The sequence below is a fragment of the Halteromyces radiatus genome (assembly GCF_025201355.1).
Source record: "Halteromyces radiatus strain CBS 162.75 chromosome Unknown BX664scaffold_3, whole genome shotgun sequence".
Taxonomy (NCBI): Eukaryota; Fungi; Mucoromycota; class Mucoromycetes; order Mucorales; family Cunninghamellaceae; genus Halteromyces; species Halteromyces radiatus.
Window position 1 is genome coordinate 870,615 of NW_026251689.1, and position 22,492 is coordinate 893,106.

The following is a 22,492-nucleotide window of genomic DNA, read 5'->3' on the forward strand; positions in this document are numbered from 1 at the left end:
AGAGGGATATTTATACTCTTTTAAAAAAGGAGAAAACAACAACGAAAAAAGAAAACGAAAACGAAAATGAAAGTGAAAACAAAAATGAAACTAGGAGTAGGGATAAAATATATATATATTTTTTTTTGTTCTTTTCTCTTTTTTTTTTTTTCATTCAACAGTACCTAAGGTGATGATTGATTAGTACGAATGAAAGATGGTATTACTAAGATGATAATATCAATGACGATTATGTAGTGAGCACCAGTTCTTTCTATAAAAAGAGAACAAAAGTATTGTAGATAAAAAAAAGAATAAAAGTAGACCAGAAAAGGCAATAGATGTCTTGATTATATGATCATTCTTGATAATGACCAATGAAATATACAATAACTTGAATATAAAACCTCGATGATTGCTTCATAATAATAATAATAAAGATTAAAACTTGGAACTATTGATTCCTTAAGAGTGACCAAGATGACTATACAGTCTTTTTATTGTTTGTTAAAAAATGTTGATTGATTTTTGGCAATGAAAAAAAAAAAAAAAAAAAAAAAAAGATAGATGATGTTAAGAGCTTTGAAGAATAAAAGTGTGAAAAGAGAGTTCAATAGGCATGCTGATCCATAATGGCTAGTTCAAGAATTCATTTTTTTTTTATAAAAAAATTCCAAAACAAGCAAAAACAAGTATACATGTACAGGGTATATCGAATACATTGGGATAGAAAGATACCATAGAAGAAGAAAAAAAAAAAGGTTTTCGATTTTATTTCTTTTCTTTTTTACAATACAAATACAATACACACACCAAAAAATAATTAAATAAAGTGTATAATCATTAATATTACCAATCTAAATGTTCTATCTATTTCTTATTATTCGTCAGAGTAGATAAAAGGATGCGTTCGCATTCTTCAATATCCTTTGCACTTGTCACTTGAGAAGTCATCAAATAAATCACATTTCCAAGAGGTCTTGCAAAGAGGTTGATGTTCGTACCAGCTGCATCTAAATAATTACCATGTCGTAATTGTTGAATCACTGAAGCTGACACTGCTGATCCATAGCCTGAAAGACATATCAAAAAAAAAAAAAAAAAAGAAGATCAATCATGTCATCTATAATAGTATATCCTATTCCATCATCCTTTTTTCTATTCCATCATCCCTTTTTTTTTTTTTTTTTTTTTTTTTTTTTTTTTTTTTTTTTTTTTTTTTTTACCTTTTGTTTGATCATCCTTCAAATTCACAGCAAGAACAGAACCAAGTGCCATCACGCTTTCAACGTTAGGAAGATGTGAAATCTGTTGAACAGTATGCCAGTTCCACATGGACCAAGTATTGGATCCATCTTGTTGTTTCCATGATTGCTGATAGGATTGCCATGTACCATTTGATGCAACATTATCTAGAATATCAATAGTTTGTTTTGCTACTTCCGTTCCCATTGGATGAGCTGTATATGAATGACCATGTAGTAAACAATCAGGTTTGTTGTCAGATAAGAAGGTGTCAAAAATAGATTCCTTAGTTACAGTCAAAGCCAAAGGAAGTAATCCGCCAGTCAAAGTTTTCGCATAAGCTACAATATCAGGTTTCTATTCAAACAAAATAATAATAATAATAAAAGATGAGCAGCTTCTTCTATATAATATATTTGTTAGTGATCAATTTACCACACCAAGGAAATCAGAGGCAGAAGATCGACCCAATCGATACCATCCTGTGAATACTTCATCGAAAACAATTGGAAGTCCTTGCCAAGACGAAGAAGAAGCTGATACATTTTTATAACCAAGTAAATCCTTGCCTTCATTACGAATGACGTCTACCAAAGTACGTTGGAACAAAGGATCAACAAAGATCATACCACCAGCACCCATGATCAAAGGTTCCATTAATAGAGCACCAATTTGTCGACCTTGTTGTCTGAGTCCATCCAATTCCTTGCGGATATACTGTCTGTAAATATTTGCCAAACCAGGATCGCGTTGATCATTTTGTTGATCCACAGAATAGATTGTTGAAACACTGTCATAACCCACTTGCATAGCATCCTTGCCTGTCACTTGCTTTGGAACTTGTACGTATGGTTTACCTTGAGAGATATGAACCGAAGGAGGTTGAAGCCAATGTCCACGAGGTTTGTACCATTGTACTTGTTCATTGTAGACGTTGGGAGAACAAGCATCCATTGTACCGATAGTATCACCATGGTAACTTCCATCAATACCCAATATATCCACCGGTCTTTCTTCACCATCCAACCATCCATATCGTTTTGCTGCTGTTCGCATTGCCATTTTGAGCGCCACTTCCATCGCTGTGCTACCATTGTCAGAATAGAAAACCCTTGATGCCCAAGTATCTCGTTCAAGTACTTTTTCTGCCAAAGACAAGGCTGATTCATTGCCACATTCAGGGAACATCACATGACCATACCTTCCAGCTGCATAAGCCGCCGCCAATGTCAATTTTGGATTCCCATGTCCTAAACCTTGCGTCCACCAACTTGCACAACTGTCAAACATTTCTTTGGCTTCCACATTGGTCGTAGTTGATGATGATGATGGTTTGGTATAAGTGACAAAATGGTCTTGATGTGCTGAATCGATCACTGTCACTTCCTTTACCATATTGTGTTGAGTGAATGGCCACCAAAATGTTTCACGCGACTTTTCGGCCATAGATTCTAACCTATCAAATCGTTCTTGATGTTTCAAATCCAATCGTTCCATTACAGGTACCAAGTATTCATCCAGTTGTTCATAATATTTCTTCATGGCTTGTTGATCTAATGTTGGATCAGGATTAGGAGAAGGAGGAGGAGGTACAGCAGTAATATCGATTTTCTGATCACCTAATCGAGTGGAAAGTAATTCATGATTCTTGCATCGCTCATGGTCAAATAATAAAATAGAAGGTACATCATAACCACGAATATGTAAAGATTCAAATGAGGTTGTGGTAGTAGAGATACCACCTAATTGTCCATCACCAATAAGAATAGTTGGAAGTCGAAAAGCACGATAAAAATCAGCTTGAGAAGTACCAGACATCACTGGACTGTGAATTCCACCTGCTGTTTCCAAAAAAAAATACGCACCACCGTCACGACTTTTCTTGATACAATCCAGCATGTATTGTTTGGTTTTCAATAGTACTTTGTCATCGGAAGGAGGCTAAATATTTAAGAAGATTAGTCATATTATATTAGAAATACATATATATATATATATATATATATATATAAAGTCTTTCTAATTAAATACCTTGTCAGTAGCAATATGAGGACTAACAGGATCTGGATATGCATAAAGTGTTTGGCTTTGTAAATTAGAAGGATTGAATGTTTTGACGTGTCTATATATATATATATAAAATGGTATTTAATATTAATAACAATGAATATAATATTATATATATATATATATATTACCTTTCATCACTATCTACAGGGTAACCAGTTTGTATAGGTTTGAGATAAAACAGTTGGTGATCGTTTTTCCTGGAGGAAGCAACTTCAGCTGCTGCACGGCATAGACCAGTGGCAAATATAGTCTTTCCTACATTTGTATTGGCGGAAAAGATTTGATAAGCTTGAAATGCTCTTGACGGGTGAATGGAAAGAGGCATGTAATAAAATGGGAAGTAGATATAAGTTTAAGAACGCAAAGAAAAAAAATAAATAAATAAATAAAATAAAAAGAAACAAAAGAAATAAAAAATTGGTTGGGGTAAAATGAGAGACTATTATGATTTATTTTCAAGTTCAGATGGAGTGTAGAACTAACATACAAAAAAGTATAATATAAAGAGATAAAATATGATAATCAATGGGAGAAAAAAGCATGATTCTAAACCGATCACTAGCTACATAAACTAACCCAATTTTTCTAAGTTTGTTGGTGATATTTCTTCATTTGTTGTTGTTGTTGTTGTGTGTGTGTTGCATAGTTGAATTGTTCAATATCATAACGAGTTGATGAGTTGTTGTTGGATAGTAAGGAAGTGATGATATCGATGATGATGCTGTAATATATTCTTTCGATATGGAAAAAGAAAAAAAAAAAAAAAGGAATAAAAATAAAAAGGGGAGTTAGTCCACAAAGTATATGTATTTTTTTGGAATTCTTTATGTGACCAAAAAAGGGAAATGACCTTGAATGCAAAAGAAAAAAAGATAATAAAAAGCTGATTTTTTTTTTTTGACAGGTAATATAATTATTAGCGTAAAACCGCACGGATGTTTTTTTTTTTCTTTTAAGTATCCGGGATAAATGTGTGAAAAAGGAGCTATAAACCAATATATGAAAAAAAAATATGTTATTGTTAGGAGAAAACTACTATATTTACAATATTATCACGTTGTTATCACGTTTAATAGAAGAAAATAACTTTTTTCTTTTTTAAAAAAAAAGAAAGAAGAACGAGGTATTGAAATAATAAGAAATTAGGAGACTGGATCATCATCCTTCATTGTCACACTAAACAAAAAAAAAAAAAAAAAAAAAAGCGCCAAAATATTTTTCTCACTGTAAAGCTTTTTTTTCTCGGTTTTTTTCCTTTTTCTTTTCCTTTTTTTTCTTTTTTTTCTTTTTTTTTATTTTCTTTTATTTTTTTATTTATAAAAAAAAAACAAGGTAAATATATATATACATACTAGACCTTAATACTTTTACTTACTGTTATTAACGATATTTTGGTTTAAACCATCACTTTCTAACTACCTTTTTTTTTTTTATAAGCAAAACGGAGATAACAAAAGTTCTTTCTTTCTATCTTTTTTTTTTTTCTTCCTCTGTCTATCAATTATCTAATCTTCTCTCCATTATACTTTTGGTCATTAGGTAAACTTGAAAAAAAAAAGAAAACTGGAAACTTGTCAATATTTGTTTTTATGATATTGGATAGTAGACCATTCTTTATACCGGGGAATTATATTGACATTACTTTTTTTTTTTTTCTTTTCTCTCTCTCTCTCTTTTTAGCTACGCCAATTATTCTTCCAGTAATAAACGGTACCTAAACTCACTTTTTTTTTTTTCTTATGGGTCAACTCTTATCAAATTTTAAAAGTGAGGCTTCTATACCTGACTTTGGGTTTGATATCGAAAGTAAGTCAACAAAGATTATTATAAACACAAATACTTATATTGATTATTATAGATACAACCCCATCCAATGAAGATCGAGAACTTTATGAAGAAATACATACAAAATTAGTAGCTCCTACTCCTCAATTGCTGGAACAATTGAAGAATTATACTCCTTCTGATGCCTTCAAAATCGCTATTGAAAATGCTACACCAGAAAATGAAGAAAAAGCTTGGCAAATGGTTTTACCTACTGTAGAAATGTTAAATGCTTTTTATCAATATGCCTCCGAACTGCGTAAGTTTTTTTTTCATTTCATATATATATATATATTCTTTTGTCATGATTCATTCTTTTTTTTTTTTTTTTTTAAATTAAAATTAGAGGTCAGTCTTCCGAAATTATTATCAGTCTTATGTAAAGATAATCACTTTGATCAACATCCTGGATTAACCAAATTATTAGCGGAAATCTTGGACTTTGTATTTGATTTTGATTATTGGAAAATTCGAACACCAACATTATTAAATAATTTTGCTTATTATCGACGACTTTTAGCAGGTGGACGATATCATCCATCACCCATTACAGTAAAAACAAATGATCACAACGTATCCGATTTACGATCAGCCATGCAAGAAGATGATCAAGCACACAAAATCACCATGTTCTTGGCTCCACCTACTCCCATGTTCACCACTGTCATTGATACTATCACCAACTATGTCAACAAACAAGGTTTACAACGTAGTGTAACTGATTGTTTAGTAGCATTATGGGCTGCTTGTGTACAAGGTCTTTCCAATAAAAAAAAGTAAGATCATCTACTATAATTCATACATTGGACTCATTCTCCTTATTTATAGACCTTTGGATGATCCAACCACTTCTACTTATTTAAAATCTATGGTGGCATCTATTATTTTATATGATCATATCGATTCTCAAGGTGCTTATTCGAAACAATCATGTATCAACGTAAGTCTTTCGTTTTAGAAAAAAAAAAAAAAAAGAGAGAGAAAATAATAACAGATTTATGAATTAACAATTTTCATTTCATAGATGAAAACTTCCATCAAATTGATCCAAACCACTCCCGATCTACCTGAAGAATCATCAGCCGAAAACCTGTTATCTGCATTGCGATACAATTCAAAACATCTTAAAGATGATACGACACCCAAAAGTATCAAATTTCTACTCCTTTCTTCCTGATGGACATCCCCCCAAAAAAGATTTTTCTTCTCCTACTTTGTTTATTTATACCCTATTTCTCTCTCTCTCTTTTTTTATCGTTTTACTTTTTTTTTTCCCTTTATATCTTGTATCTTTGTCTCTTCTTCTTCTCCTTCTTTTTTTTTTTCTTTTTTTTTTTATGATCATCATCAAAATTATAATAAAAAAAACAATGCACCCTTTATTTCTTTTTTAGTCTATGGGCCACTTCATTCCGCTATTTTTCCTTTTCAGGTCATTTGTCCGTGTGTCCTTCTCTCTCTGTCTTTTTTTTTTTTTTTTTTTTTTTTTTTTTCTCACACCCAGTCCAATGGATATCAAGGAACAATTCAAGCAGACAAGTATCAAATTGGATACTATATTGGAAACAATGAACTGGGATAGAAATGAATTACGACAGTGGATCAAGGTAAATATAAAGTAAACCAGGTGGAAAAGGAATACAATTGTTTTTTTTTTTTTATTATTAGGATCAACAGACTCTTAGACCTTGTCCTATTCAACCTCATCGACATTCTATCCCTGTCTCTTCCGTCCAGCGACATGCAAAGAATTGTTTTTTGAAACATGGAGGATTATATCAGCGTATCAATGAAATCGAACCTTCAAAGTTGCCGCCACCTCACTGATAAAAATAAAACAAAAAGAACTAATCAGCCAATGGATACTCGTTGGAATACACACTTGGAATGACTAAAAAAAAAAAAAACAAGATCAAGCTTGACAGGAATTCCTCTTCATCTCTCTTTCTCTTTCTCTCTCTCTCTCTCTCTCTCTCTTTGTTTTTTTTTTTTATCTTACTCATCATGACTTTGTTTTATGTCCTCCTCCCCATGTTTATACCCTTTCCACAAGTTATTAAAATATACCCCCATCATTTTTTTAATATTTGTACGCTATCAGTATAACTTCCCAATGAATAAAACTATAAAATATTGACTATTAGACAATATATGTATGTATATTTGACGGTATGGATGATAAGGATGCTGATTTATTGAATAATAATAATAAAGAAAAAAAAAAAGAATACACTAAGCTATTGACTAGGAATCTATTTGCGTACAATCGAGAATGCGCCATCACCAAAGTACTTTTCATTTGCTTTCTTGGTTCGTTCCGCAGCCGCCGTTGGATCAATAAGTTCAATGCCTTGTACTGGTGTAAATGATAGTGAAGACGCCAATCCAGATGTTTGAAGTCCAGAAGTAGTATTGTTGTATGATTTGAGCTTGGGTGCTTTAACTGTATATAAATAAAATAAAATGTCTTTAATTTCCTAAAATTGATTTTTTTTTATATATATTTCTTCTTTATATTACCTTTGTTTCTTTGATCTGCAGCTGATGCTCTGATTTTCCCAATTTGTTTTGCTGCCATACCAAGTCCTTCAGTTTCATCACCATATCCAACTTCTTCTTCTTGTTCACCAAATGTCATACGATTTCGTGCAGCGCGTAATTCTGTCATGGCATAAGCTTCCTTCTGTCGTCGAACTCTATATAAACCATTCAACAACGAAATATCAATATCTGATCATAATCCATTTCTCTATTCTTTTTTTTTTTTTTTTTTTTACCTCTTGCCACCTCTTCGTTTCTTGGGTCCTTCATCTGGTACTGGTAAGGCTTTAACGTTCTTGCTTGGTGGAGGTTCTTGCAATTTTTCCAACTTCTGATCTATATCTTCCCGCATTTTTCTACCAAGTTCACCTAAAAAAAATATTTATAGAATTTAGCATGAGCAATCATTCTTTTTTTTTTTTTTTTTTATTATCCTTAATTACCACTCGTTGATGCTCGACTTTGATCAATTCTTCCAGCCAAAGCAGCCTTTCCCGAAATAATCTTTGTCGCTTTTCGTCGTAAATCTTGAGGCATAGATAATACCAAAGGAGATTGTGCAATGAATCCACCACCATGAGGATTTGCCGTTGCTACCGAGAAGCCCATAGCAACTTTACGATTGTTTCCAAGTACCTGTACATTACATCCTGGGATCTTGCAGAATTCTCTCAATCCACCAGCTGCAGAAAGCAATTGAGCCGCTGTAGCACTTCCTACTACATGAGACAAGTTGGGAGCAATGATTGTCATTCTAGAGGCAACATAGTTGATGATCTTCTTTCGAGCATCGTCAAGTGCCAATGCCATATCGCAAGCCTCCTCTGTTCGCTTCCATTCTTCATCCGTTAATAGTCGTCCGTTGGTTGTTGTTGCTGTCACTGTTACCACCATAATCGTCGCTGAAGGTAAGATGTTGCGTAAATCAATGTTCGTAATGTCAGCTTCGTTGCCAATCTTTTTGACAGTTCGTGCATAATCCAAAGGATTCAGTACAAGTGATTCTAATTCTGGAAACTTTGTAGCATAATGATCTCGAATGAACTATATATATATATATATATATATATATATAAATAAAAGAAAAAGAAAAAGGTTAGTCTTTTCTTTGAAATCCAGTACAGGTTCTACAGTACCTTGTGGATGGTTTGCATTTCATTATCTATTTCCGCAGTCATGCTATTTGCTTGAATGATCAACCTATATTCTTCGTCTTCTTCTGAAGAACCTGTGACTCTTGGAGTTGTATCTTTATCTTGAGATTCAAAGTAATCGATACGCTTTATTTCCAAGAGAACATATATAATAGAAAGAAGTATAAAGTCAGTATTCTTCAAAACTTTTTATTTTAATTCTCTTTATATTTCAAACTACTTACCGACAATACATGTTGTACTTGTTTACTATATAAGAATTTGCAAACTTTTCGAATATTGTGAGGATCCTCGATAGAATTATCTGTTGAAGGTTGTTGTTCTTGTTGTTTGCTATCTCGACTGTTGCTGGTATCTATATTATTTTGGTCCACATCCATTTCATCATCGTAATGTTGAGCTTGTTCCAGTTCTTCATGATCAGAAGTTTGTTCATCACCAGAATCGGAAAAATCAAGATCGGCAGCTAATTCATCAGCTAGTGAAGACATTTCTTTTTTTTTAATGTGAAAAGAAAGAGAAATTGAATGAAAAGAAAGAAGGGAGGGATTTTTTATTTCTAAACTTCCTGCTTGCCTGTTTTCGGAGTAGCTCAACAGAAAATCCAAACCGGCGTCACGCTCTTAACTATAAAAAAAAAAGGATGGGCGGAAGAACAAATCCTGCATTTCAACCCATCTTTTCTTTTATCTCTTTACTATTTTTTTTTTTTTTTTTTTTTGACTTCTATATTCATATTATGGAAGAGGAAGGGCAACAAGAGTCAGAACACCGAATCCATTGTTCATATCGTATCCTTATTGGTCCATGGATGGGAAAAGCACCCACTTTTCTTCATGTTAGTCAAGACTCTCACGCAAAGTCAAGTTCATTTCTCCCTTCTAAAGTTGGGCCCACGCAGACTTCCCAAGTGACAAGCACTGGTATTAACATTAGACCTGAGTATGTCAAATAAAATATACTTCATATTTTTTTTTTTGGAAAACTTTTTTTACTGACTTTTCTTGTTCTCTCTCTCTCTCTCTCTCTCTCTTTGTTTTCTAGTTTGACAGCAATTCAAACACCCGTCAAAAAAGATACGACTGGACCGACACAGAAGAGTACAGATAATATCTCAACTCGTAGAAGTTATAGTGATGTCATGACTGGAGAAGAAAGTTATATAACAGCACGTTCTTATTTTTTGGAACGGCAACAACAAAAGAACAGTGATAATGACGAAGAACAAAATGAATCATTCCTTTCTCAAATTCGAGCGTCCGGCTCTGTCACCTCCGACTCTTCTGCAGATACCATTCGACCTTCGCAATTCACCACCACATCAAAAACATTAGATACAGTGACAAACAAGTACTTGATATCAAACGACGATCCCCTTACCAAGAAATCACCGAATAGTTTGCCAACTAATACCATTACTGCTCACCAAGATAATGAAGTTGATATTAACAACATGTACGTAAATGACACAAATAACGGTAATAATGAATATCCGAGCATGGGTATTGGAAAGTCACTTAGGAAGAGTATCACGCGGAAAATGAAGCAAGCAAAAAACGACAGGGATGGACAACAACAGCGTCAAACACAGAACAAGTCTCTTCTTTGGCGTCAATCGGGACCCGTCTTCGTACCAGTGTTACCGCATCATGTTACGTCTAATAGGGACAATGGTACTATTTACAACAAGGATACAGTGATCAAACATGATGTACTATTATGTACTCGGATGATCCATGGTGCCAATGATCCTGCTACATACAATAAGAAACAATCTCATCATCTCAAACGACAAGATAAATGGAGGCAATTAGAAGTCATTTTAACACCAGCAGCATTGGAATGTTATGACTCTACTGTAAGTATAAAAAAAAAAAAAAAAAAAAAAAAAAAGAGATGAAAAACTATAACTGAACTTTTTTTTTTTTTATGATAGGGTCTGATGTGGCCTCATCGGAAACTGCAATACAGAATACCATTGGACAATATATTGGATCGTAAACTCTCATTATCCCTATTATCTTCATTGGATTATACCTTTTGCCTACAATATACACCAAAAAATGCAACATCCAGTTTTTCTGCCATATTTCGTGCCCGATCGATCACATTAAGTCAAGAATGGTATATAGCTATCTATCGATTACTTCCCGTTGGTGCAAGAAAAGCTTTTCCTCGTGAATGTGAAGTTTATATTCCCTCTGTCAACCTTCGTGTGCATCTTCCATTAAGGAGACATCAATCAGAACAGCAAGAACGTGACGATTCCAGGTATCAGATAAATATGGATCAAGTAATGGATGCTTTAATCGACTTATTGGCAAAAGATCCTGTTTGGGTGACTTATTGGGGACAACAAGCACGTCGGTCGCATTTATCGTTATGTTGGACTCAAAGGGATCGTGCCGAATGGATTTTTTGGAAAAATGCTATCGATAGAAGCCGACGTACTGATACCGTGATATGTCCTCAGATCATCGAAAAGGTAAAAAGTAGAATACAGATTAAACCAAAACAGATTTGGAACTGACGTTTTTTTTTTTTTTTTTTTTTTTTTTTTTTTTTTTTTGGGTATAGACACATCAACTAGAATTACGACCCGTTCAACACACACCTCACAGTGTTGTTTTAGGTGAAAACGTGACTCTGCAGGTAAACTTTTGGATGATAATAAGAAAACTTGATGAAACATATTAATCAATTCTTTTTTTTTTCTGTCATGTATACTATAGGAACCACCACCTTTTGAAGGATTTTTGACCAGAGTGACAGATTTCGAAGGCCATCTCATCAAACCAAGTTCATGGACAAGGAAGCGGTACTACTTTTCAACATTCAACAGATTTCTTTTTATGACACCTATCAATAAAGTCAAACCACCCAATCAAAACACACTTGTTGATCCAGCTATATTGAAGATCAATATTCACCGTAACAAGGACAATGAACATTACAGAATATTACAATCCCATTTTGCTGATCGAATCAAACGAGAAGACTGTGTTACGTTGGTGACCCCATTTGCTAACGACGAGCATAGCCTTACTCAATCTTGGCAGCAAGATGAACTGCGACGACGGATGGATTTGATTATGGATTCAACAGGGTACATCAACATGACCGAAGTTTCTCATGTACAGCGATCTTTCAGTGATTATTCCCCGGCGGAACTTGCTCTCCATCGACAACAGCAACAACAAAATCATCATAATGGCTATACTTCATATGGGAGTCTCAACTCAAGTCTGGCGACATCGTCCACCTCACCTATGCTGGAACATAGTGGTGAACCCTTCGATTCGTCTTCATCCTTCTTACCAACATCACAATATCAAAATCCTCATCGTAATAGCTTATGGTCTAGACAACAATCTTGTATTGAACTTGTTATGGAGAATGGGCTTGTTTTGAAATTCGAGGTAAATTTTGAAAAAAAAGGAAAATAGAAGATGACTCACTAGATTTTTTTTTTTTTTTATAATTTAAAAGGCACCGTCTAGTGATCTTTGTGATCAATGGATACTTTGTCTGTCTGATCTTGTAGTGTATGCCAAAGCCCGACAAGAAGCTGATCGTGATGCCCATAGCCATGCAGTATTTACTTCACCATGTGACTCCAATGTTGGCAAGAAACAAGAATGTAGTGGTACTTCTGTTATTGATAATTTGTCTCTTTACCATTCTGACCGACTGGAGAATTCAAAACAAACTTTTGTCGATACACGAATATGGAGTATATGTCTATTTGACCAATGTCGAGAAACTGCGGTAATTTTCTAAAGAAGAAGAAAAGAAAAATGGAGCTTGAGTCAATCCGCTTATCATGATTTTTTTTTTTTTTTTTTTGTAGAAATCAGGTATCATGTACATCCAATCCAAGGGTGTATTTAGTCAAAAACAATTCATCTTGACAATAGATGGACGACTGCATTACTACAACATCTATAAGCGATCAGGTGACGACGGCAAACCCATAGTGACAGGTAGACATGAAAAAAAGGGCACTTTTGATATGGCAAATGCGTATGTATATTCTGGTGTGGCGTCTTGTTTGGACTCAAAAGCTGACCAGCTGGATCGACCAGCTCGACTTTTTGACAACGGTATGGTGACAAACGACTCAAATGAAGACTGTTTTTTGACAATCTGGATCCCCAAACGACGACGCATCTTCTCTCCCCAGCGCCAACGTATCATATATTATGACAATGCTCACAGGTTCAATTCATCAGGCACCAGGTGGTTGTTCTTTACCCAAAGTCGACAAGAAAAAGAGGAATGGGTTTGGGCAATCAGTGTCATTCAAGAAGCACTCTTACGAGAGGCACTCAAGCATCGATCTCATCTATCTTCCTCAACATCTTCTTCTGCATCAAACTCTTAGTTTAATTTAGTGATTCCTTTTTTTTTTATGAATAAAAAGAAACGTATATATTTTCTTTTTCTATTTTTTTTTTTTATGAATGCTGAACTCTTGACTTGAATCTAATGTATAAATATATATGCGTGTATATGTGTGGAGATAATGGCAGATACATTCCTCTGTTTTTTTGTTTATGTCAATCCATCTATCATGCATGGACAGAGTCATTTGAAATCCCGTCAAACAAATGCACGGACCATGGTACAATAAACGAACATTAATGAAAAAAAAAAAAAGAATAGTGCATGATATAACAATTTTTTTTTTTTTAATTTTTATTGTTTCCAAGAGTGAAAAATATAATAATATAAAAACATATCTAGTCTAATTGGGTAAAATGTATTCAGCCGTCAACTCTTGATCCTTGTCTATATCTTGAAGTGCGACCACGGTGAGATGGTTACTATTGTCCATGAAAACGAGTTTGACATTTGGTTGTGTTGCAGATTGTCCAATATATGTTGAGATCTTGTAAAGTGCGGTACCGACTATCTTTTGATTCTTCAAGGAAGGAAGTATCCGATATTTTTCATCCAAAGCCATCTATTCAAGACAAAACGTAGACTAAGCATTTGTCCATGTCACTTTTTTTTTTCTTTTCTTTTTACCTGATCATCGTCATGATGAACTTCAATGGAAGGATCTGGGATAGGATAAGCATTGTAGATCAATTTGCCCTTCAACATCAGGTAAATATCATCCGTCAAGAATTGGCCAATACCGGGTACTTTGTTTGTTAAAACATCCTTGATTAGTGAGATTTCAAGTTGTGTGTTTTCTGTAGGGACTGCTTCTAGATAACGCATTCGTTCCATGTGATCCCAAGATGAATAATGTTGCCGTTGTTGATCAGGTTGTTTGGCTTCCATTTCTTCTGCCACCATGCTTGACAAGAAACGAGTAATCATTTGGGGATATTTGAGTTCGTATTTGGAACAATAATCATCAAAGGCGGCTTCTTTGGTGCTTGAGCTATACTTGTTGTTAGTACACATAAATTGATGAAATTTTGTCAATCCTTGTCGTTCACATTCAATGCTACAAAAAACAGTGTTGGTACAATTGCTGCAGCTGATCGATCTGTCCTTTCCATCCATTCGTTTCAAGCAGTAATGACAATATTCACCCTAGATGTATCACTAATGTTAATTAAAATTAAAAAAAAAAATTCAATAGGAGAACATTTACCTCTAATGAAGGATAAAGGGTAGAGATAAAAGGTTGTTCAGTATAAATGACATCACCGGCTTTTATATTCTTGTCAGCAACTAATCCACGTCGTAGAGTTTGTCTCTTCGGGTCATCCATTTTATCGATAGAAGGTAATTCCATCAACTTGACATGAGTATTTTTAGGTGGGAATTGATCATAGAATCCATTTTGAATCTTCTTTTGCTATAACAAAAAAAAAACAAAAAAAAACAAAAGATAAAAAAAAAAAATAGAATTGATCATGTGGTGATATTTGGTATATTACTTACTTCAAGGCTCATGATACTAATGATGATTTGAAATATGGCATCCGGTACAGTCTTCTGATAGATCATGATCAAATCTAGCGGTTTTGGGTACACCTTTAGAGCACGATAGAAGGGAAGGACACTTTCATGATAATATGCTTCACCTATTATTTAATCATAAAGTAAAAAAAAAAAAAAAAAAAAAAAGAATAATAAGAAGATAATTATTATAATTATTATTATTATTTTTTTTTTTTTAAAAAAAGAGAAGATAATACCTTTTGCAGCCAGAGATTCACCCAAAGATATCTGGTTCATAAAGTATACTTCTTTTTCTTCTGCTAAGGTAGGGAATTCGTCTTGAGCTACTTGGTCTAATACCTTTTGAATAGTCGCGAATGCTTCCTCTTTTTGATTCTTGTTTGCTTTTTTGATTTCTCTCTTTCTTTCCCGTTCTAATAAAGAAAAAAAGAGATGTTTGTTTTTTGAGTTAATTCCATGCTCTCTTGTTATTATTATCATTGTCAATACTTTGTTGTTTTCGATAATGAGGATCATTTCGTCGTTTATAATCATAATATACAATGTAACTGAGTCCAGAGACAACTACAATACCAGTAGCTACTAATCCAATAGTATAAGGTCTCATTATAAATAATAGTGAATAATAATTACAAAAAAAAAAAAAAAAAAGAAAAAAGAAAAAGAAATGAAAAATTTGAGACTCAATCATTTTTCCATTTTCCCCAGAAAAAGAAAAAAGCCCTTTTTAGGTTTCTTTACCATTTTTGAAAACGATTCCTTCTCTTTGAAATAAAATAGTTTTTTTTTCTTCGTACTACTTAATCTTGCCGTATATTCTATTTGTTGTATACAAATGAATGTTTTTATTTCAACTCTTTTAATCATCGGTCCACAGCTCTTTTATGGTAGGCCGGACAAGAAAAAAAAAAAAAAACTTGTTACACCACTCAGGTACAATAATTCACAATCACTATTTTGAAAAAAGAGTAGTACAATAAGTAAACAAAATTAAAAGAAGAGAATAAAAGAGTACCATGTAAAAGGTTTTATTTAATAATAATAATAAAAATAAAAATAAAAATAAAAAAAAGAGATATATACATTCGTAATGAAACCAAAGGAGAATGACTACGATAGGGAATAAAATAATGAAGAAAAAGAAACTAATAATCATCTTTATCATATACAGATGGAGAGTTTTCACCAGTAGATACTTGCTTGTTTGCGGATGATTTCCTTGCCAATGCCTTCTTTTCTTTTGCTTCTTGTTTTGCCAATCTTTCTTGTTCCTTGATTTCTTCACGTAGTTTGCGCTTTTGTTCCTTTTCTGCCACTTTTTGCTTCTTTTCTTCCATCTTTAATCGTCGTTTTTCCGCCCTTTCTGCTTTTTCCGCCTTGACTTCTTCAGTTGGTCGTTTACGTTTGCTTTTCTTGTCATTAGCACCCGTACCATAACCATCTTTGCCTGTTTTCTTTCGTCCACCACCAGGCGCACAGAGGCCTAAATGTACAGGAGGATATCGAGGTCGCCTATTGCCACGTACAGGAGAAAACTCGTCTTCAATCAGTCGTCCATTTTCAGCTTCATTGATCTTCTTTTCAAAGTAAGGCTGAAGTAATCCAATCACTTGCTTGCTTGTTGTCACTGGTGTAAATGGTGGTCGTGGTGGATACTTATATTGAGGTTCTACAGTAAAATAGATTAGAATGTTAAGTACCTAAGTGTAGTTTTATTGGTCTTTAGTTTTTTTTTTTTTATTGGTTTTACCTTTCATTGTTCTGCCATTCGTTCAATAATAATATTAATAATAATAATAGTAATAATAAAAAGTTAGTCTTCATCATCCAAATTAAATTATTTTCCCTTATTTTTTTTTATTGATACATACGGAGAAGTTGTCAGATCTTTTTCATTATTGCGTCCATGCCATAAACGAGAAGGAATCTACGAAGAATAGAAAAATATTAAACAAGAATATATACAGATTGAATCAATCACTTACCGTCAATGAATGTAGATTATACTCTTGATCAAGTCCAAGATCTTTGAATCCAAAATAATCTTCGCCAAGATCTTCACCGAACATACCACTAATAATAATAAAAGGTAGCAACATATTATATCATCATGTTTTGTTAATCATTCTTTTAATGTAAACAAAAACAAAAACTTACGTAATAAACGTATCCTCATTTTGTAATATGGATTCTTCATTCTTCACTGTTGGTTCAGGTGGTCCCTATAATAAATATAATGCAAAGATAAATCAATTCTAACTCCTTCTCCTAGAGAAACTTACCGATAGTAAATCTTGATATGATGTTTGTAATCGTCGATAAACATCATCCAATCGATTCCCGTACCTTTCAACATCATCATGAATATAGTTTTCTAATTCAGATAATTCCAATATACCATTTTCATAAAGAGTATGCATAAGAATTTCCTATATTAAATTTCCAATTAGATATTGTTTAGTAAAAAGAATAAAAAAAAAAAAAAACGTAAACCATTATATAAAATATATATTCTTATTACCTCTACAGTCATCTGTTTTCCATAATCATCACAGTAAGATCGTAGAGTTTTCCCAATGTTGGTAATATAATCAGTCGCCACATCAGTCAGTACCCGTAATGCATTTTGATTTGCCCCCTCAAAGCCAGCATGAGCGAGTAGTTTCGAATTGGATCGTATTAAAAGATCTTGAGCCGATGATTCTGTTACCAATAAAGGAGGCAAACGAGTATTTGATGGTGAAGTCACTTGAAGTGATGTGGAGACTGGCGTTGGAGGATAAGATGATGATGATGATGATGATGATGAGAAAAGAGTTGGTGGTGAATTTGCATCTCCTTCAGGAGTTGATGAATATTTCGAATCCCATGGTCGTGTAGGTCCAACAGGATCTGGTACCAAAGATGAAGTCAACGTGGATATCTATGTGAAGGTAAAAAAAAAAAAAAAAAAAAAAAAAAAAGGAAGTACATACTGTATTAGTGAGATATCATTTCACCACTTCATCATCTTGATTTGAATTTCTTACCGTTACATTGTTTCGTATAGCTGCACATTTAGCGTGCATTCGTCGTATTTGTCGAAGACAGCGAATATTTCGATCAATCATATTATTCAGTCCATGGTTAGGAAACAAAGTTTCTGGGTAAGCATCCAAAGATATATCAGTAAACCTAAAAAAAAAAAAGAAATATCATTAGTTTTTTTTTTTTTTCTATTTATTTATTTACTTATTTTGCTTACCCTTTTGATTCTGGCATAGTATCAAAACAAGAATCTATGGAATCCTTTCTTGATAATGTACGACGGCTACTAAGTTCTTTGTATTCTGGAGGCACATTACCAATTTCAGGGATACCAGCAGTGACAATGTATTCAGGTAAAAACAGGTCGGTCCGAGTAGCATCATCTTCGTCAGCATGCTTGGGTTTTGAGATCTTTCTTGAAAAGAAGGCATCCAGGATTTCATCATCACTTGAGTCCAAATCCACATCATCGTCATAGATACTAGCATCACCAGGTCGTCGTCGATCTGTCCATTGTACCAAGTTCTTTTCTGTACATCGCACCAATTTTCGTACCAACTTGATATTGTCATGAGCGTTTTCCATCATCGCGAATCTTTCCATATCAAATGCAGATCTTATTAAAGCTTGTTGTTCACCAAATGGTTCAAGATCTTTTTCCAATATTTCTTTGGTACGCTCTGCTCTTGTCTTTTTTGTCACTTCGTGCCAGACTTGCTCCCGTAGTTCTCCCCAGTCGGCATCAAGATCACCATTCAATTCCTTTTCTTGTTCAGAATCCATTGTACCATTGCCATTCTGATTTTTCAGCTGTTTCCCGCCATACGTCCTATGTGCATCGTAAACATCAGGTGTATATCCACGGTCGTTATCACCAGCTAGAGATTCTGTCGTTGCTCCTGGTGCTGCACTAGATCCTCTTGTCAATGATCGTTCTCTTGATCCTCTATCACCTTCATTAGTTGATATGTCATCCTTCTGCACTGATGTCATTGGCTGTTTATGTTTTCCAGAGGTCTAGTAAAAATAATAGGATAGAATAAATTTCCATGACTCTATACCCAAATTATTGTTATTATTATTATTATTATGAGTATTATTACCTTTCCAGATACATGTCGTTTTTCATCTTGATCTTCATCACTAGCTTCATCACCTTCATCTTCTTGCTCACCATCGGATTTATCTTTGATAATCAAATTTGGCACTCTAGTCAATAGTCGGTCAGTTTTCCTTCGCATAGCTGTGGCATGTTTTCGATATTCGCTCGCTGGGTTGGTATTGTAAATAAGACAGTTGTCATATATCAGATAAAGATCATCCGCAAATTCTTGTTTTGTTTTGTATTCTAATTGTTTCAATTTCTTTGACACTGTTCCAAGATCCATTGGTCGTTTGATCACTATACAAGGTGAAAGATTTATAAATCAGTTGTATGTCATCATTTTTTTTTTTTTTTTTTTTTTTTTTGTATCCACTGAATAATTACCATCCAAGTAATCAGGTGCTTCACGTTTGCTAACCTTGTTTAAAAAAGGAGTCGAATGGGTCTATAAAAGATATTCGTTATTATTTTTCTTTTTCTCACTTGCATCACCTTTTTTTTTTTTCCTTACAGTATAATTTTTCAATTCCAACAACACTTTTTCCATTGCTTCATAGAGTTCTTCTTGTCCTTGTTTTTCATCGTTGGCCCATTTTGATCGATGAGGTTTGAAATCTGAAAGTAGATTTTGTAGCTCCCTATCCGTCAATCCCATATTTCCTCGATTGGCAGCTATTCCCTTGAGCAGATACTATCATTGGTTTACCCATCAGCAAATAATAATAATAATAATAATAAATAATAAATGATGGTTAATTATTATATACCTATCTAATTCTATCTTCATCATGTAATTTACCTTGAGAGTAAAATTTCCATCAGCATTAAACATAGATAACTGTACAATAATTAAATTCATATAAAATATCGTAAGTAAATTTCCTACTAACAAAAATCATGTTTTAAGTTATTATGATTTACCGAATGATCTTCAGCATTTTCCTTTTCTTCTTCTTCATTCAAGGCTTCCTGGGCTTCGTATTCCTAAATAAATAGACAAAAAAAAATACTCAACATCGACAGATAGTGCCTCCAATTTGTTGTTCGACAGTTACCTTCAGTTTTTGTTGTTCAATCATAACAGCTTGATCAGTTTCGAGAGTGTGATAAACATCCAAAATGGGTATTTTGTCAGGATCAGCCATGGCTAATATAGTAGATGTTTGCTTATCCGCTAATATCATACAAGTAACAAAAAAAAAAGATGAGTATAAAGATATAAAGTCGATCTGATATAGTGTGTCATTTACCTGCTGTAGTACTGTCTTCATGATCACCATTTTGTGTGGTGGAAGATAGTGGTTGTTGCTGTTGTTGTTGTTGCTGCTGCTGCTGCTGCTGCTGATCAGTGAGATCATCAAGAGGTATATCGCCACGAGGTTGCTGCAGTTGCCGAGATTGAAGTTCTTGAAGTTGCTGTTTCATTTGGTCCTGACGTTTTTGTAATAGATCCATGGTAGCTTCTCTCACTTTATCAGGATCTGGAATCGGTAATGAGCGTGCTTTGATGGAAAGTTTTTTGATATCGAGTTTCATATGTTGGCAGCATGGATGGTCGGAATGATAAAGATGAGGAATAAACCGTTCAAATAAAAGGGATCGTACGCGAAAGGCAGAAGTTTCTATTTCAGAAAGTAAGAAAGGACCATTGTTGTTATTGTTGTTATGTATATCGAATTCGATTGAAGAGTTAGATTTGTCGAAAGAAGAGACAAAAGAAGAAGAAGAAGAGATGAAAGCAATCCATTTGGGTATTGTTTCCGTGGCAGCTTCAAAACATTGTACTTCGGCTGGTGTCAAATAGGTTGTATGAATATCGTTGTCGATAATGTCTTTGGCGAGAACATACGATAACTGAGGCCATGGTATGCCATTCCATTGGTTCAACATGTATAATACAAAGAACGTACTCGAGCAAGGAGAATAGAATATAAAGTAAACTAGTTCAAGTAAGTGTAAAAAAAAAAAAAAAAAAAATAAGGTAGAAAAGATCAATACCAAATATTAAAAAAGAAAAAAAATAGTGAGAGAGAGAAAAAAGAAAAAAAAGAGTCGCAAATTGAAAAATAGCAACCAACTATAGAATGGGTGACGGTTGATTTTGATTGGCTAGATTCATGCAGTTCACTTGTCTCTTTTTATGGTGCCTAACTTATAATTTTTCTTTTTTTTTTTTCTTTTCCAGTTTCTTTTTTCTTTCTATTTTTTTTTCTACAAAATATGTCATACATATCTTCACTAAACTTATTGAATACGGACTCACCTGCTCCTCATACGGAGGATTCATTCTCTGACGACCTTTCTCTTTGGGCCAATGCTCAATTTACGTTTGACAGTACTCCTGGTTCAGCTCTTCTTGAAGACGACAAGAAGGAAGAAAAAGAAGGACTATGTACTTCCTTGATTGATTTTACCATGGGTAATATATAATATATATACGATCATCTAAGTTAGACTGATAATATAATTTTTATTTCCCCTCTACATAGAAAATCATCAACAACGGCAACAACAATCAACACTTACTAATTCAAGTTACATGTCTTCTGACCTTTTCTTGGCCCAACTTCAACAACAACAACAACAATCTCAGTTGGGTTTGCCTCGAATTGCTCCTGCCATTGTGGATGAACATCAACGACAATACATGAATTCGACATCGATGAATCATCATACCAATAAAGGTAACAAACGATCTTTCAATGATAAGAACAACAGCAGCAACAAGGATGACTCAAACCAGCAATTATCTGCTGAAGATGACAAACGCCGCCGCAATACTGCTGCCTCCGCTCGATTCCGCCAAAAAAAGAAGCTACGTGAAAAGGCATTGGAACAACAATCAAAAGAAATGTCCTCTAAATGTGAAACTTTAGAAAAACGTGTACGTGAATTGGAATTGGAAGCCAAATGGTTACGTGCTCTTGTTGTGGAAAAGAATCCTGCTCTGCTACCAGATACATCATCTTCCTCCTCTTCTTCTTCTTCATCCGGTGCCCAAGAATCCGCTACAACAGCTTCATCCTCTTCCTCTTCAGACGCTTCTACCTCTTGATTCTTCTCATTTGATACTTAGTATATGATTTATTAGTATAGGCAACTTCTTTTCTTTGTCTTTTTTTTTTTTTTTTACACATGTCTTCTTATTCTATTGTTACTCTATTTATATGTATGAAACTATGACAATGATATTTATCAATAAAATGCTATGTATCCTTATCATTCTCTCTGGGAAAATCTGTATTATCAAAACGACTGTAGTTTTTTTTTTTCTGCCTGAATCCCGCAATTGGTAGGTTTTCTGATTGTCGTGATTTTTGTGTAAGATTTCGTGATTTGACCCAATCATGAATTTGATTGGCGGAGTGTGGGATACCCATCAAAAGAAGGATGCAGATCTCCCTCGCCGCAGTGTACCTTTCCACATGCAGCAACTTTATCTTTTTTCGGAACACACTGACTTGAGTATTGACAAATCCTTCTTTTTTTTTTTTTTTTTGACTTGATGAACGGGAATTTTTTTTTAACATACATGTCAACTATATTATATGAGAAAAAAAGGGAAAATAGGGATATACCAAAATGTGATTACTTATATTACAATTTGCATAGTAGATTTTTA

The 22,492-nt window shown here is 33.8% G+C and overlaps 7 protein-coding genes across 7 annotated transcripts; 3 read left to right on the forward strand and 4 right to left on the reverse strand.

The window, feature by feature from the left end:
- Positions 1–726: 726 nt before the first annotated feature.
- Positions 727–3,676, reverse strand: BX664DRAFT_328162 (pyridoxal phosphate-dependent transferase). The gene is made up of 5 exons (XM_051544554.1): positions 3,423–3,676; positions 3,256–3,346; positions 1,660–3,165; positions 1,206–1,581; positions 727–1,052 (listed from the first exon to the last, which is right to left on the reverse strand). The coding sequence occupies exons 1-5, from the start codon at positions 3,617–3,619 to the stop codon at positions 850–852; spliced, it is 2,373 nt and encodes a 790-aa protein (XP_051401243.1). The 5' UTR covers positions 3,620–3,676; the 3' UTR covers positions 727–849.
- A 900-nt stretch (positions 3,677–4,576) lies between these two features.
- On the forward strand, positions 4,577–6,452 carry BX664DRAFT_328163 (uncharacterized protein). The gene is made up of 7 exons (XM_051544555.1): positions 4,577–4,626; positions 4,732–4,833; positions 4,975–5,100; positions 5,153–5,377; positions 5,465–5,894; positions 5,947–6,058; positions 6,143–6,452. Exons 3-7 carry the CDS (start codon positions 5,034–5,036, stop codon positions 6,293–6,295), a joined length of 987 nt encoding a protein of 328 aa, XP_051401244.1. The 5' UTR covers positions 4,577–4,626; positions 4,732–4,833; positions 4,975–5,033; the 3' UTR covers positions 6,296–6,452.
- Positions 6,453–7,280: 828 nt separating this feature from the next.
- On the reverse strand, positions 7,281–9,339 carry BX664DRAFT_294098 (uncharacterized protein). The gene is made up of 6 exons (XM_051542078.1): positions 9,038–9,339; positions 8,796–8,939; positions 8,103–8,703; positions 7,896–8,028; positions 7,639–7,814; positions 7,281–7,561 (listed from the first exon to the last, which is right to left on the reverse strand). Exons 1-6 carry the CDS (start codon positions 9,302–9,304, stop codon positions 7,371–7,373), a joined length of 1,512 nt encoding a protein of 503 aa, XP_051401245.1. The 5' UTR covers positions 9,305–9,339; the 3' UTR covers positions 7,281–7,370.
- Positions 9,340–9,784: 445 nt separating this feature from the next.
- BX664DRAFT_94747 (uncharacterized protein) lies at positions 9,785–12,870 on the forward strand. The gene is made up of 6 exons (XM_051549805.1): positions 9,785–10,671; positions 10,750–11,298; positions 11,391–11,465; positions 11,546–12,232; positions 12,303–12,581; positions 12,671–12,870. The coding sequence occupies exons 1-6, from the start codon at positions 9,955–9,957 to the stop codon at positions 12,722–12,724; spliced, it is 2,361 nt and encodes a 786-aa protein (XP_051401246.1). The 5' UTR covers positions 9,785–9,954; the 3' UTR covers positions 12,725–12,870.
- Positions 12,871–13,493: 623 nt separating this feature from the next.
- On the reverse strand, positions 13,494–15,379 carry BX664DRAFT_328170 (uncharacterized protein). Its single transcript, XM_051544556.1, has 6 exons — positions 15,228–15,379; positions 14,975–15,151; positions 14,718–14,860; positions 14,425–14,631; positions 13,845–14,363; positions 13,494–13,779 (listed from the first exon to the last, which is right to left on the reverse strand). The coding sequence occupies exons 1-6, from the start codon at positions 15,343–15,345 to the stop codon at positions 13,561–13,563; spliced, it is 1,383 nt and encodes a 460-aa protein (XP_051401247.1). The 5' UTR covers positions 15,346–15,379; the 3' UTR covers positions 13,494–13,560.
- A 379-nt stretch (positions 15,380–15,758) lies between these two features.
- Positions 15,759–20,827, reverse strand: BX664DRAFT_277312 (uncharacterized protein). Its single transcript, XM_051541361.1, has 16 exons — positions 20,121–20,827; positions 19,926–20,044; positions 19,792–19,854; positions 19,670–19,708; positions 19,382–19,561; positions 19,255–19,315; positions 18,869–19,167; positions 17,983–18,782; positions 17,768–17,912; positions 17,260–17,661; positions 17,021–17,167; positions 16,896–16,960; positions 16,724–16,811; positions 16,610–16,665; positions 16,489–16,499; positions 15,759–16,407 (listed from the first exon to the last, which is right to left on the reverse strand). The coding sequence occupies exons 1-16, from the start codon at positions 20,758–20,760 to the stop codon at positions 15,884–15,886; spliced, it is 3,639 nt and encodes a 1,212-aa protein (XP_051401248.1). The 5' UTR covers positions 20,761–20,827; the 3' UTR covers positions 15,759–15,883.
- Positions 20,828–21,042: 215 nt separating this feature from the next.
- Positions 21,043–22,003, forward strand: BX664DRAFT_328175 (uncharacterized protein). The gene is made up of 2 exons (XM_051544557.1): positions 21,043–21,289; positions 21,360–22,003. The coding sequence occupies exons 1-2, from the start codon at positions 21,091–21,093 to the stop codon at positions 21,923–21,925; spliced, it is 765 nt and encodes a 254-aa protein (XP_051401249.1). The 5' UTR covers positions 21,043–21,090; the 3' UTR covers positions 21,926–22,003.
- The last annotated feature ends 489 nt before the right edge of the window (positions 22,004–22,492 follow it).